Genomic DNA, 15,366 nt, shown 5'->3' on the forward strand with positions numbered 1-15,366 from the left:
TAATAATATTTGAAGAGGCTTGATCCATGGCCTGCAAGATCTTTCGTCTGTGTCTGCCTTGGAAGCTTGAACCGTGTAACACCATAAAAATTGATGGAGAGGACAGGGAGAAGATACTGAAGGAAGATGGACTGGAGGAGAGAGTGAAAGCAAGAGGAGATGGTGATACTCTCACACACAGTGATTGGAGCAATCTTAACACACTCTGGATGCGCGCCACTGGTAACATATTCTCTATTTCCTTGTCAAATTTGTTTATAACGAGACGGTTATTGTGCAGGTGTACGTTGAAAATAGATGTAACGTTGGGAATTGAGAGTGGTATGAATTTTGGGGAAGAAACTAAACAAGTATGAGGATGGAGAGACGAGGGAGAAAGTGAAAGAGGCAGTAGAGAAAGTAATGGGTGAAAAAGATGAAGAGAGGGAGATTGAGAGCAAAGAAGTTTGCAGAGAAAGCAAACAAAGCACTGGCAGATCGGATCATCAGGGTCTTGCTATAGTCGAAGCCGTCCCGTCCGGTGGGAGAGATGATGAGTATCCATTGAAATCAAACGGACGTTTGGGAGCGCTAATGCAGGCCTGAAATTCATCCACTTTTAATGTATTGCATCATAAAATACTTCATTCCGATGCACCCTGACCTTAATTTAGTACCGTAGTAAGTAAAGACTAAAACTATTTTGATTTTTAATTTGATTTTAAATATAAATTTTTTTATATATATTATTGTTTTTATAATAGTTCTTATAGTAACTACACATATTAAATGTTTCATGAAATGATAGTTTTAGTTAGTAAATTTTATTAATAATGATATTTTAGAATCACTAACTAATTTAATTAATTTTTTTAATCTACTCAAATTAGTCAACTAACTTCTATATTAAAAAAAAATAGTACTACTTCCGATCCTAAATATAAAAGCTAGTTGACTAATTTGAGTAGATTAAGGAAATAAGTTAAGCTAATTATTTGTAATAAATAGGTGTTGTCTTTTTTCAAATATCCTTACTAATCAAGTTTATTAGTTAGAACTATTATTATTAAGTGGACTATCTTGAAAATAAATAAATAAATATGAGAGACAAAGTGGATTGGAGTTTTATAATTAGGATCAAAATAAAAGTCAGACAAGGTCTTATATTAAAGATCAAGGTAATATTAGTTATAGTCCTCCGGTCCTTAATATAGAACCAATTGTTAAGTTAGTTTTTATCCTAAACATAAGACCCATTTCTCATATTTATTAATTTTCTCTAAATTACTCTTATGGATACTCCCTCAATCATAATCAAATAGAAGAGGAATGGGGGTGGGGTATTAAGAAAAATGATTATGGTGTTTTAGGAAAACGTGTCACATTTCTTATAATTAACTAACTTACCTAACTTCCTTAATCTATAAGGTGTTTGGCAACCTCCAAACCATAGTTTCATAATTACTTTTCCGCAAAACGAGACAAATTCCTCCACATATTTACTTCGTAAACCATAAAAGCACTTCTGAAACCATGGTTTGGTTTCTATCTAAACACTTTCCTAATCACATTAGTTAAATATGTTTTATATTAAGGATAGGAGGAGCAGTATATTTGACTTAATATCGGATACAACTAAAATAATATCATCAGTACACTATTCCCAAATCGTCTCCTGCATTGATTTTTTTTTTTTTTTTTTGCCCTTTTGAACAAAAATGGGCGATTGAGAGACACAAGGGAGCAGGAATCTGTAATGAGCTGGATTCCTCTTCAATGTCCGCTTATAAATATGGGCCTATCATTTTATGCCCAATAATTTCATTGGGCTAAGTTGCTTGAGTTGGGCCTAAGTTCCTATGTTAAGCCATTTATTTCATGTCTGGGAACGAGTGATTCAGAATGCGGCCAAAAAAAAAAAGTGATTCAGATTATTTCTTCTGTGGGTAAATCCATAAAATGCATGTATTTAGTTTTTCTTATTGTTATGCTAAGTTTTAATATGATTATTTGATTCTTATCCCTTTTTTTTTAATTATTTAACTTAAAAAATACCTTGACCATTCTTCCATTCTTTTATATCTTTAGCTTACATAAATATTCACTTCTAACTAAATTAATTCACCTCTCACAATTTTTTTTGGTACATTCACGTATGTTTTATTTTTGCTTTTGGATTAAAAAGGCACACGTATCATAATTTTGATCACATGATCATACTAAATAAACAACTAACAAAAAAGTCTTCTTTTGACAATCCCAAAATTTCTGATTAAAAGACGTAGATATTGTATCGTTTGAATCCCCTCATATATAATTCTATTTTGAGAGTTAAAGAAATTAAAGAAAAGCATTAATTTTATTTTAGTTTACTAACATAATGATATGAAAGTAATAATACAGTCAAATGTTCAAGTCTTGTGTATGAGGGGCGAATCTTTTACACCTATTTTTGTTTTAGAGGGTGTTTGGATGAGTCTATAAATACTTTTTAAAAGTATTTTTTTAAAATCAAGATAAACTCTTCTACATATTTATTTCGTAAACCGTAAAATCACTTTTTAAAATCATAGTTTTATTTCTATCCAAATACCTCATTAGCCTGCTCAATCTAACTTAATTAAGACTCAATATAAGTTATGTTTTTCAAACTGGTTAAAATATTTTTTTACAAAAAAAAAGGCTGAGATTTTTGTTAGAAAACCTATAATAAAATTCAGGGATGTACATGAGAAGTCAAAATTTGGCAAATTGATGGCCAACTTCCAAGAGAAAAACACAGAGAATTTGGTTATTTTTGGGTGCAAAAGCTAGCTAGCATCCAGATAGAAATAAACAATAAAAAGATTTTTAAATTTCTAAGACTGGTAATTTGGAGTGGCAGTTCAGCCACACGTTGAATCCCTAACAGTTTATTTTTGGTTCAACTTTGAAGATCATTGACATTTTTGGGTTTTGTAAAGTCAAACACCCTAATTATCCAGCACAGAGAGAAGAAATGACAGATATTCATCACGTTCATGAATTTTCGCCAACACATTAAGAACCATTTTGCTTATTTGGAAAGAACACGTCAGAGAATTTGGGCTGCAAAATCCTGGTCAAAAAACAAAGGAACATTCGATGTGAACTGTTAGAAAATTTGTGTGTGCGCGTCTAAAATGGAGTTTAAATTCATGTAACGAAAGTTCAAAATAAAGTTCAAACATGTTCACTGTGTGAAATGTGTGAAACATGTGCATTCATGCCAAACTAACTTTGGTCATCAGTCAACCTTGCTACCGAGACAGCTTCAACTTTCTGTTCTTAGACTTTCGAAATTTCGTTTGTTAGGGGGAAAGACCAACTTTTAGATTTTTAAGAAATACATATTTCCTAGTATATTAATTTGCTAATAAAAATTAGTGCCTCCAATCCTTAATATAAGGACTCGTTTGATTTTTATTTTGGTCCTAATATAATATATCAATCTATTTTATTTCTCTTATTTATCCATTTTTCTCAAGATAAGTCCTTAGAATAATAGTAATTTTAGCTCATACACTTGATTAGCAAGAATATTTTAAGAAAAACAATACTTATTATTACAAATAAATAATTTAACTAGTTTTTTTAATTTACTCAAATTAGTCAATTAGTTCTTATATTAAAAACCGGAAATAGTAAAAGATAATAATTACCGTCAACCTGTTTTATCCTTCAAAGGATAAAACAGTGGTCATATATTTGGGTCATTTTTTTTGTATATAGATATCCTTCTATTGAACGTAATCTTATTTGAGATACTGTCGGATACTAAATTTAAACACCTTTCTTGGTGAAAATTGAAACATTAGTTCATGATATTATAAGAGTCATATTATTAATTGGAAGAATGAGAGTCAGGGTTGAACGTGTTAATTCCATAAAATTTTTCTGAAAAATAAAGTGCAAATATTAAATCAAATTTTCGCAAACTTTGAAGTCTCGATTGCATACTCGTGGGAAAAATTGATCGTTTGATTCTTATAATTTTGAAATGGTTGTTCTTAGTATTTGAATCAGCGCAATTCTATTTTGATAATTTTAACTTGATTAAAACCTAATCGTAACTCTGGTAAAAAAATCCATATATTTTGAATTATTTCAAACTTTAATCCCCAAACCAAGCTCTTATATATATAATTTTATATTTAAAAGATAAGGACTAATATTTTGAATGATTATAATATAAGAATTGAGGTTTTTTTTGTTTTGCATCAAATCAAATTTAAAACTAATAACTGATTTAAAATTAAAAGAGAAAAATATAAATTTTTTAGATTTATATCTAAGTTTTCAAATGTAATTCTCAATTTGCGATTGAGATGCTCGTTTGCTGCTAAATGAATCAATATTTAAATACTGATTTTCCTTCTGTTTTTTTAATACCTGACTAACATTCATCTTTATTAATTTAGCTCAACCAAAACTGATGTTAAATCCAAATAAATTTAAGCTGTGCATAATTGGTCTCTCCTTTTTAAATTTAATTTATAAGACCATTATACCCACTTTACATAAATCAGAAAAATAATTTTTTTTTTTTGAACAAGAAAATAATTGATTTTCTTAAAATTACTGATCTCTCCACAAATGCCCTCAGTAACATACTAGGCCCTTTCTCTTAATTAATTAGAAGTATCATTTTCAAACGGCTTTTTTTTTGGGCGGGGGGGGGGGAAGATGTATTGGTTACTGCTTAAATTTAGCAAGTTATCCCGATAAAAAATCCAAACTTTGTCTATTTTATGTTATCAAAAAAAAAAAAAAGAGTTATACTACCCGTCCTTAATATAAGTTCGTTTAATTTTTATTTTGATTCTAAATATATGATCTCAATTCACTAAATCCTTCACATTTATCCATTTTTTTAAAAGTAGTCCTTGTAATAATTGTAGGTTTAGCTAATATATTCGATTAACAAGGATATTTTAAAAAAGATAATACTTATTTATTACAAATAAATAACTTAACTAGTTTTTTTAATCCACTCAAATTAGTCAACTAGATCTTATATTAAGAATCGGAGATAATATATATTTTTTTAATCGAATGCGAATCATTGATATATGGTTTGAGTTAGGGGCCGGACAAAAAGGATAAGCTTCAAGTTGGGGACAAAATAGATAAGCTTCAAGTTTTGAGAGTCAAAAGCAAACTAGGCACATGATCTTATCTGCTACGTCTAAAAATATTGAATCATGATGATAAAAAGAATTTATCATTTTTTACGGGTACTCAAGTGGTTAGCCTTATAGGCTAATATTTGTATTGATATTATTTGAACTAAAATTGAATTGGATTTGAAGACAGTTCAAACGAAAAAAAGGGGTATATAGATTCAAAAGAAAGAAAAGTCAGCCATACACAATGTCAAAATCGACGTATCTGACATTTTAATTGACTATAAGGCGAAGAATAAATTATACTCCTCCGGTGCTTAATATAGATCTAATTATTGAGTTGGTTTTGATCCTAATATAAAACCCATTTGTTATATTATTAATTTTCTCTAAATTACCCCTATTAATACTTCCTCAATCATAATTAAGTAGAAGAGGGAGAGGGGTATTAAGAAGATGATTATGGTATTTTAAGAAAAAAGTGTCATATTTCTTATAATTAAATAATTTACCTAAATTTTTTAATCTAATCAAATTAGTTAAATAGGTCCATATTAAGGATCGGAGGATAATTGTTATTAAAATAATAGAGGATTGTGATCAATTATTAATGCATAATAATTTTTAAAAATAATCACAAAAGTCATGACTCTTTTTTTTAAACGTTGGGCCAGCTTTTTAAATCCTATAATACCAAAGTAATGAAGAACTTGATGGATTTTCTATGGCGTGGGTCCCACCAAAGATCCAGTCGTGGGGGCCCAAAGCTGGACCGATCAATGCAGTGGACATAGTGAAAGGCCCAGGGAATTTAGACTGTTCCATCTATTGGGCTATATGTCCCATGTGACCTCTTGAGCGATTGCAAGACACGCCCCGATCAACGGCTTGGCATTCATCATTGGTCAAGGGAGGAAAATATGTACCGATGGATTCCGGGAAGTGAGAAGAGATCGCGTGATACAGAGTGGCCAGGGTCAGAAAGTTCAAACTCTAAGCATTCGCCTCGCAACTCATGCAGGGAAACATTTGTTTATGAGAAACGACGTACCATGGCACGTGCGCACGTGACTCCTGAAACCAAACGTTCCTCTTTATTTCCCCGTTTTGTTTAATTATTATTTACCGGTACACATCACACTGTTGGAAAAAAAAAAAAAAAAGAAGCACTTTACACGGCACAGACAGATATGTATAAAATATAGGCACTCAATTTACTCCTATTCCCAAACTTATATATATATATATATATATTAAAAGTAGCCTTATTGATAGCACATATTAAAAAGATTTTGACCAAAAATTAATTCCCACTTGCCATACACATAAGTACAGATAGCGGTTTAAAAAGGTCAAAAATATTTATTGTAAACAAATAATTTAATTAATTTTTAATATTTATAAATTAGTTATTTAGATCTTATATTAAGAAGTATCGCTCAATCGATAGAAAACTTTCTTAATATGTATAATCAATAGTGAAAGTATAGAAAAAATTAAGAATTTAAGAGAAAAAATAAATAGGAGTCTTGCACTTAAAATAAAAATAAGTACCTCTACTAACTCTTATATTAAGGAGCGTTTTTGTAATTAATAAACATTGTCAACAACTTTTTGGGGTAGGGGTAAATTTGGGATTTGATGTAACTTAATTGGGAAGAATGGCCCTAGAAGAGAAGAGAAGGAAGAAAAAGGAAGAGGGCGAGAGACTTGTTGAGTTTGGAGGAGAATAATATATAAAGTATAATAACATTATCTCTAATCCTTAATATAAGAGTTAAGTCATTAATTTAGAAATATTAAATAAATTAATTAAGTTAGTTATTTGTAATAAATATATGCTGGTTTTTTAAACTATTTTTTTAATCCTATACATTTAAATTACCCTTAGTATAAACTTTTTATAATCAATAGGAGTATTTTGAGAAAAAAATTATAAATTAAAAAAATGAATTGAAATATTATATTTATAATAAATCTAATCTTCAACTAATTATTACATTAAAGGTCGTAATATTCTAATAATGAGTAAATGAGGTGAAGAGTTGGAAAGGATGCTTGAGAGGTAGGTGCAGACATGCATAACACCAATAATATCTATCTCATGATCCCTTAAAATAATAATCTAAATCTCAGCCTTTCAATCCTCCTAATTAATTTCTTCTCCTCTGGTCAAAAAAATAATTAATTTCTTCTCACTTTTGACCACTCCATCTTCTCTTCTCTACTCGCATCCTTCCTTCACAATTTAACGCCTCTCTCAAAGTCTCAGCTTTATTATTTTCCCCTTTCACATCACCTTCCACCATAATTTACTTTTCATGGGCAAATGTGGAATATAAAATTTCTCCATAAAGTTTGACTAATTTATTTGATTTCATAATTCACATTACACATGCAAAACTCACTTATGTGTAGTTTATATTAATTAATGTGCAATTTGAAAAATTCTTTCCTCCCATCTCAAATAGATTGCACTTATAACTATCTCATTAGAATTATAAATACTTGAGTCATTAAAATGATATGAAAATAAAATAGTTTTTCAGGTTTATCCTTACTTAAAACTTGAAAAGGTACAAATTTAAAAAAAGTCTTTCATATAAGTAAGGGTGATTAAAAAAAAAAAAGTTGTTGTGTGCATCCATTGTATTCTATTCAAACTTATGATGTTATGCTTAAGAAAGACTTAAGAAAAAAAAACTTATAAAACCACTAATTTATTCTAAAAGTAAAAGACATTTGTTCTTAACCAGTAGTATATTTCAAATTTTAGGCTCTTAACGGTCACAGCTCCTGAAAAAGGTCCCAAAGTATCATCTTCCTTATTTTTAATGTTACTTTGAGAAATAGTGTGTAAATGTCATACTTCATAAATTAACTCAAAATTTTTTCATTGGATCAAGAATTAATGATGCTTCAGGTGAAAGAAAACATTGGAGCAGAGCTGATCACATCTAACTTCAAGAATTTCAAGTAAAAATTCATTTTATATTTTTAGTAATATCATTTTTAGTAGAAATAAGAATGAAGGTAATTTTTTGTGCTGTAAATCAATGACTTAGATTCTCTATATATTTTGGCCATCAGCCTGCAAGTGTTGCGGATATGTCAATTAGTTTGGGGGGAAAAAATCGTTAGCTTGTCTTATCAATAACATATTTCTATTATTTTTGGAAAATATTGAACGGCTGCCATGCTTATATGGAAATGATCTCTATTCTTTTGAAATATACTTTGCTGCATTGACAAAGCTGGAAAATGGACAAATCACCGCAATTTCATTAGTCAACAGGTCCTATACCTAAAAGACGGGGAAATTTGTGAAAAACATTTCTTATTGTAAAACTCACTCCTTTACTTTTATTTATAAATCATTTTTATATGTTTTATACATATTAATAAAAATTTTAAACTTCACTAATTCTTATTTAAAATTTAATAACTTTTTAACTTTATTTCTATTTAATATATAATATACCACATAAAAACAAAATCAACGCAATAATAAATAAAAGATAAAATTATACATTTATATGAAAAAATTTTCTTCTTAACTTATGATAGGACCAGAAGAGCATTATATAAAGATACACAACATCTTAGATTTTTGAGCGAGTACAATTCATTTGTAGCAGGTGTAACTTTTTTTTTTTGGTTTTGGGTTACATGCATATATTATCTCCGGTCCTTAATATAAGGTCCTGTTTGACTTTTATTTTGGTCCTAAATATAAGACCTCAATTCACTTTGTCTCTCATATTTATACATTTTTTTTCCAAAGTAACCCTTCTAGCAATGATAGTTCTAGTCAATACACTTGATTAGCAAGGATATTTTATGAAAGACAAAACCTATTTAAGACAATAACTAACTCAACTTACTTCCTTAATCTCATTAAATTAGTCAACTGATTCTTATAATTAGAACCGGAAGTAGTATCATTCATTTGCATATAATTAAAGATAGATTGTACATAATTTTTTTTTAAAAAAGTCACACTCACACAAATTGCAGTAGGTCCTTAAACAAAATTTATGTACCTTTAAATAATAAATTTCGCAATGTGAGATTTTTCAACAATTTTTCCTATTGCAGGTGCCAAAATTTGTTAATCTATCCCATTTTAAAATAACAAGCTGCGTTTGGCCAGGGGTTTTAAAAATCAAATCCTTAAACAGTTAAATTAAAAAAGTCAACACAACCCAATCAATATCAATATAAACTATATGATCTATAATAAATTACAATGTTATGTTTCTTCTTAAACTTGATTTTTCTTAATTTTAAAATAAAGTGAAATTTTGTGGAATTTATGCAAGCAGCATGTATCAGTATAATTAATACAATATATAAATATTTTCAATATCTCATGACCTGGCCTGCCCTGCACTTTCTTTCCCTTCCTCCTCCTTCTCCGTTGTTCCCTGTATCTCGTGCTTTGCAAGAGACAGTGAGACAGAAAAAGAAGACAAAAGCTGACCCCACGTTTTTCCATGGCTACACACTTATTACAATACCACCACCTCCCTCTCTCAAAGTAACCTTCTTGTCCAAAACAAAAAGCTCTCACATCACTCACAAAGAAAAAGAAAGCCACAGACGCACAACTCTAGAGATGAAGAATCATTTGTACTGCTTTCTGTAAGATTCCGCCAAATCTCTGCGATCGAGCGCCTAAACCCCACAAGAATTAAGAACAGAATCGGTGTGCTTTGTGGTGATTAGAAGGGGAAAAAAACAGAGGAGGAGGCGTTTCAGAGATAGATCTCATAAAGGAAAGTAGAGAGGGTGAAGAAAGGTATATAGTGAGAGAGAAAGAAAGATGGTGGGCTCAGGAGGATCAGTATCAGATAGAAGCAAAGAAGCTGTTGGGATGATGGCACTTCATGAGGCCCTCAGAAGCGTCTGTATCAACTCAGATTGGACTTATTCCGTCTTCTGGACCATACGTCCTCGCCCGTATATGCTTCTCTCTCTCTTTCTCTGTTAAATTTTGTTTTCTCTGTCAGGAGCTGTTTTCTCAACTAGGGATTCTCCATCTTAACTTGCAGAAGACTCAGAGGTGGTAGTGGATGCAAGGTTGGGGATGACAACGGTAGCTTGTAAGTATGGTTTCATGGTTTCTCTTACTCTCTGTTTGGATGCTAAGAAAATACCCAAAGCCCATCGCAACAGTCAAATTCCCTGTGCCTTTGTACTACTGTCTGAACACTTTCTGGGTCCAAACAGAGTTTTAAGTATTTCCCACGAAACAGAGTAACGAAAGACTGAAAATTTAAGCAGACTTTCGCTCTGGGTCTGCTTTGTGGTAACGAGAAAACAGAGGAGAAAACATAAAATTTCAAGATTCTCTGCTGCACTTATTGTTGCAGGAAAAAAAAACTGTTTCTTCTCGGCATCCAAGCAAAGTTTACAGTTTCTCCTTGGAAAACAGGGCAACAAAAGATCCTCTGGGCTTTAAGTTAGGAATTTTATGTACTGACATGCAACTTTCGCTTGAATTTATGGCAGGATGTTGATGTGGGAGGATGGTTTCTGCCGTGGAAGGGTTTCGGATTGTCTGGAAGACATGAACGGAGAAGAAGATCCAGTCAGAAAAGCATTCAGCAAAATGTCCATTCAATTATATAATTATGGAGAAGGGTGGGTACTGGGTAGGTGTTTATTATATTTTTATGGTTTCATTTCTGGATCTTCCTCTCATTTTCAACCCCTTTTTTTTTGAAAAAAAGTCTTTTTTTTTTCCATGTATACTTGTGGGAAACTGGTCTATTCATTTTTCTTTGCATTGTGATGTCTGATTTAAGTGATTTAATGAACCAGGCTGATGGGGAAAGTTGCATCAGATAAGTGTCACAAATGGGTATTCAAAGAACCTTCAGAAAGTGAACCAAACATCTCCAACTACTGGCAGAGTTCGTTTGATGCTGTATGAACCAAACCAAACCAAACCAGAAGAAGCAGTTCATTCATTTCATTCTGATTTCTTTCTTTTTGGTTTCTGAAACTTGGAAGATGCTTTACTTTGAAGTTTGAAACAAACAGAATGTGGCGTTAAATTTGGCTTTTTTCTATTGACCGACTGACTGACCCTACTACGTTTTGTCTTTTTTGGTGATATTAATTGCAGCTTCCACCAGAATGGACTGACCAGTTTGAATCAGGTATTCAGGTCAGAATCACAGAATCAATCGTTCAGTTTTGCCCTTATGGGTCTCAGAATTATCATTATTATCGTTATTATTATTATTACTAATTGTTTTTGGCTTTTTGTTTCACATTTATTAGACAATAGCTGTGATTCAAGCTGGGCACGGACTTCTGCAACTTGGTTCTTGCAAGATAGTGAGTTCATCACTTTGCTTCTCTCTATAATTTGCAGCTTTTGGCTCATCACCATCTTCAGCGTATATTCTGGATTGAAGGATAAATTTAAGATACATGATTTTTGGGAAATTGGAACCCATGGATTAGGATATATCTCACATGGTGTTTTATATATTCATATACGGTGGCAAAGTCAAAGAAATCAGATGTGTGGTAACATTTTCTTTTTAATAAAAAATTACATTTTTATCTGCTTATATGTATATTGACACCCATCAGGTTATTGCAAGGTATAACAAGTATGCGATTTAGTTGAAAACTTGCTTGTACTATCTTCGTGGTCTTGTTAACTACAAAAACTGTCTTTATTATGTTTTGATTAAAGAATATATTTATTTTAAAAAATGCATGGCTTTAATTTGTGTGTGTTTTATGTTATAGTGATGCATGCATGGCTTTTAATTTTGTGTGAATATAGATTCCAGAAGATCTTCATTTCGTTCTGAGGATGAGGCACACGTTCGAGTCTCTGGGATATCAGTCCGGTTTTTACCTTTCCCACCTCTTCTCTTCAACCAGAAACCCTTCTTCCTCCTCCTCCTCCACCTCCGCCGCTGCCGTCACTCCCATTCATCCACCGCCTTCTCTCGTCAACTGGCCTCATCATCACCACCACCGGTCACCACTCCTTCCTTCTGCAACTACTTCCATTAATCTCTCCTCTCCCACCAACTTCCACAACTCGTCAACACTCGGATTGAGTAGTTCTATGCCTCATCAACCCAGGGACCAAACCCACCTCTTCCTCCACGACCATCATCCCTCTGATCAGCCGCCGCCATTGGGCGGCCATGGAAACGACGACCTCAAATGGCAGAACGGGCTGTCGTTTTTCAACCCAGACTCGAACCCTAGTACTGGAAGTGAGTTCCAGAAGCAGGAAAGCACCATGGATAAGTTCAAGAGGAGCTTCACTCTACCTTCAAGAATGGCTTTGTCTTCTTCGTCTCCTGCAACTCCATTAATGGATCGTCATCAACATCATCAGCAACAGGAACAGGAACAGGAGCAACCTGTGGATTACAGGAAATCAGAAGGAGGGTCATACCAGGATGTGATGGAGACCTTTTAACTTGGAACAATAATGGCGGAGGCTAGCCAGGGCAAAAAAGTGGGTACTTGATTGAGAAGATGATGAGATGATGAGTTTGTATGTATGCGTAATAGTTCTTTGATCGTGTCCCTTTTTATTCCCTTTTTTCATGTGTTTTTGCCTTTTCACTTTGTAGTTTTGTCCTTATGTTTCCTTTCTTTCTTTCCTTTTTCTTGATTATTATTAGTCATACTTTATTAATGATAATTTCTGTCTTAGCTCCATACAAGGTTGAAGGTGAATGATGGACGCTAGTCACAGTACATTGGCAGTTAAAAGATAAAAAGGGCAATAATTTAGTCATAATTCTTGATATATTTAGGGTTAATATAAACTTTAATTTTTTAAAATTATTCTTGGTTTTAGTTTCTCAAATTTTAAATCATAGATTTTAATCCCTTAAATTTCTTTTTATTTAAAACATCATTTCTTGTAATACAATAAAAATTTGAATCATTTTATCTCTTAAAAGATTAAAACTTATTATTTGAAATTTAAGAGACTAATATCAAAATGAGAGTAAACTTAAAAGACCAAAGATTATATGAACTCATATCTTTTATCATCAGATTCAATTTCAATACGAGTTTGATGATTATGAATTATTATAACTTCAGTTCACATAATTATCCCCTTCTTATGTAATTCTCTTACAAGCTTATTATATTATCATATTAGAAAATAAAATAGTAAATATGTAAATAATTGTGTGTGAGAGAGAGAGAGATCCTAGTTCAAATTCAAAAGAGAAATCATATCTTAACTTTCTTGGTATGTTTTTTATGTTCCACCCAAAGAAACTTTGGGTGTAGCAAAAGGGAGACATAAAGAAAATGCTGAAAAGGAAAAGAAAAGGATAAAAAAAAAATGGTGTTGAATATATAATGGGATCATATCTATATTGTGTTTTTGTTGCAAAACGAGACGTGTTAAGGGTTAATTGGTTGAAAGTTTCTATAAATCAACGATACCTTGTAATGCAAAATCAAAGAATATCGATCAGACTGAGAAAATGTAAAGTTTTTTAAAATAATAAATTAATTAAAAAAATTGAATAATATGTTGCTAGGCAATTACTGCGAGCTAAGTCGCCTGCATGCATTTACAATATTATAATTAATTAATTAGTTAGTTAATCACATTTTTTTACATGATAGTAGAATCTCCAGAATTAAATAACGAAGTTCAACTTGATTTTTGAATAAGGTACACAGTCCCTCACATCCTTATTATAGAATAAATTCATGGCCCCAATACAAGTCACCTAAAACGCTATTAGTTAGCATTATCTAATTTTATGAAAATTATTAAAAAGAGAATTTAACTTATAGTGTTTCTCTATTTTTAATAAAGTTAGCAAATTTTTAAATTTTAAGACAGATTTGATGAATTTGTTTTTTTTTTTTCTCTCAATTCTGATGAAACGATTGAAAATGATAATAATGGAGTCAAGGGAGGAAGGTGGTGTGTCAACACATGCGAAAGTAATGATGTGAGGTGAGCAATTAGAAGCAGTAGATGCCAACTAAACATAGATATTAACAAATGGTAATGATGGTGTTACCAAGTTTGATGAAGAAATAATTAGGTGGGTTTTGGAAAAATTAAAGATAAGATGTGTTTCATCATATTGTCACTAAGCTAGCTAGCTAGCTAGCCCACAAGCTGTTGATTTCTCAATCTTTGTTCATCTCCCATATTCAATGAAATTACTCATTCATTTTTTTGTCTCCTTTTGTTTTCTCCAAAGCAACCCCAAATAAATAATCCCACTATCAAATATGCCTGTTCCCACCGCAGTTTTTCTTCTTCTTCTTCATTTTGCAAATGAAGACCAAACATGTATATGGTAAAAAAAATGTAATTAATAATTTATTTATGAACATATTTACCATCTGTTAAAATAACAAAAAATTTAGTTTTTTTTAGAATATAGACTTTTGTTGTTGAAATTAAAAGTCATATTAAATAAATTTAGTTTAATTTAATTTAAAATTTCAAATTGAAACATCTTCTAACTTAACTATATATATATATATATATATATATTTTGTGCATGTTTGGATAAAATTGGATGAAGATCAACGATGAGGATAAAAATATTTAGATTATCAAATTAAATTAAATTCAATTAGAAAATATGATATGATCAAAGACCTTTTGATTAATGAACTGATTAATGAAGGAGACAAAGTGTGAACTGCAAAAATATTTGGTGTTTTTTCTCAGAAGAATCACTGGTCCCATTTGAACCCTTTCTGCTTGGGACCACCTCTTTCCAATCTAACCCAATTACCAGTATTTGTTAACTTTTCTTCAAAAGCACTCTTAAATTGGCGCACATAAATTAATTAACATGGTAGAGAAACTCGGAGGTTTATCTGTTGGGCCGAAGGTCCATAGTGGACCAGGCCCAATATCATGATTAGTTTGACTCATAAGAAGGTCTTGTGGGCAAAACAAAGTATCTTCAGAACAAGCTTTGAAAAGTTTGGCCCAAAAAACACCCGAATAGCTTAATTCATATTGTTGGATTTCAAAGCGCAAGCGACAGGTATAAAACAGCAACGCATCAAAGAATTGGTCTAATGTTTAAGAAGTAAACTCATAATTCTTTACGTCATGAGTTTGAATCCTACTGTTAATATGAGAATTTTATTGATAAACAATCTATAACAATATCTATTAGCACTCTCTAGATCTGAAACATGTCTTGGCTGTAGTGAATCGTGCACTAACTCACATAAACTTTTTTGTATA

General features: G+C 31.4%; 1 protein-coding gene across 1 annotated transcript; it reads left to right on the forward strand.

Moving 5' to 3' along the window:
• The first annotated feature begins 9,914 nt into the window (after window positions 1-9,914).
• On the forward strand, window positions 9,915-12,830 carry LOC114762194 (protein RICE SALT SENSITIVE 3-like). The gene is made up of 7 exons (XM_028951652.1): window positions 9,915-10,085; window positions 10,178-10,228; window positions 10,638-10,769; window positions 10,950-11,055; window positions 11,257-11,298; window positions 11,415-11,471; window positions 11,932-12,830. The coding sequence occupies exons 1-7, from the start codon at window positions 9,949-9,951 to the stop codon at window positions 12,583-12,585; spliced, it is 1,179 nt and encodes a 392-aa protein (XP_028807485.1). The 5' UTR covers window positions 9,915-9,948; the 3' UTR covers window positions 12,586-12,830.
• Window positions 12,831-15,366: the final 2,536 nt, after the last annotated feature.

This window comes from Neltuma alba, unplaced genomic scaffold, assembly GCF_004799145.2.
Source record: "Neltuma alba isolate B1F8T4 unplaced genomic scaffold, ASM479914v2 tig00011198_pilon, whole genome shotgun sequence".
Lineage (NCBI taxonomy): Eukaryota > Viridiplantae > Streptophyta > Magnoliopsida > Fabales > Fabaceae > Neltuma > Neltuma alba.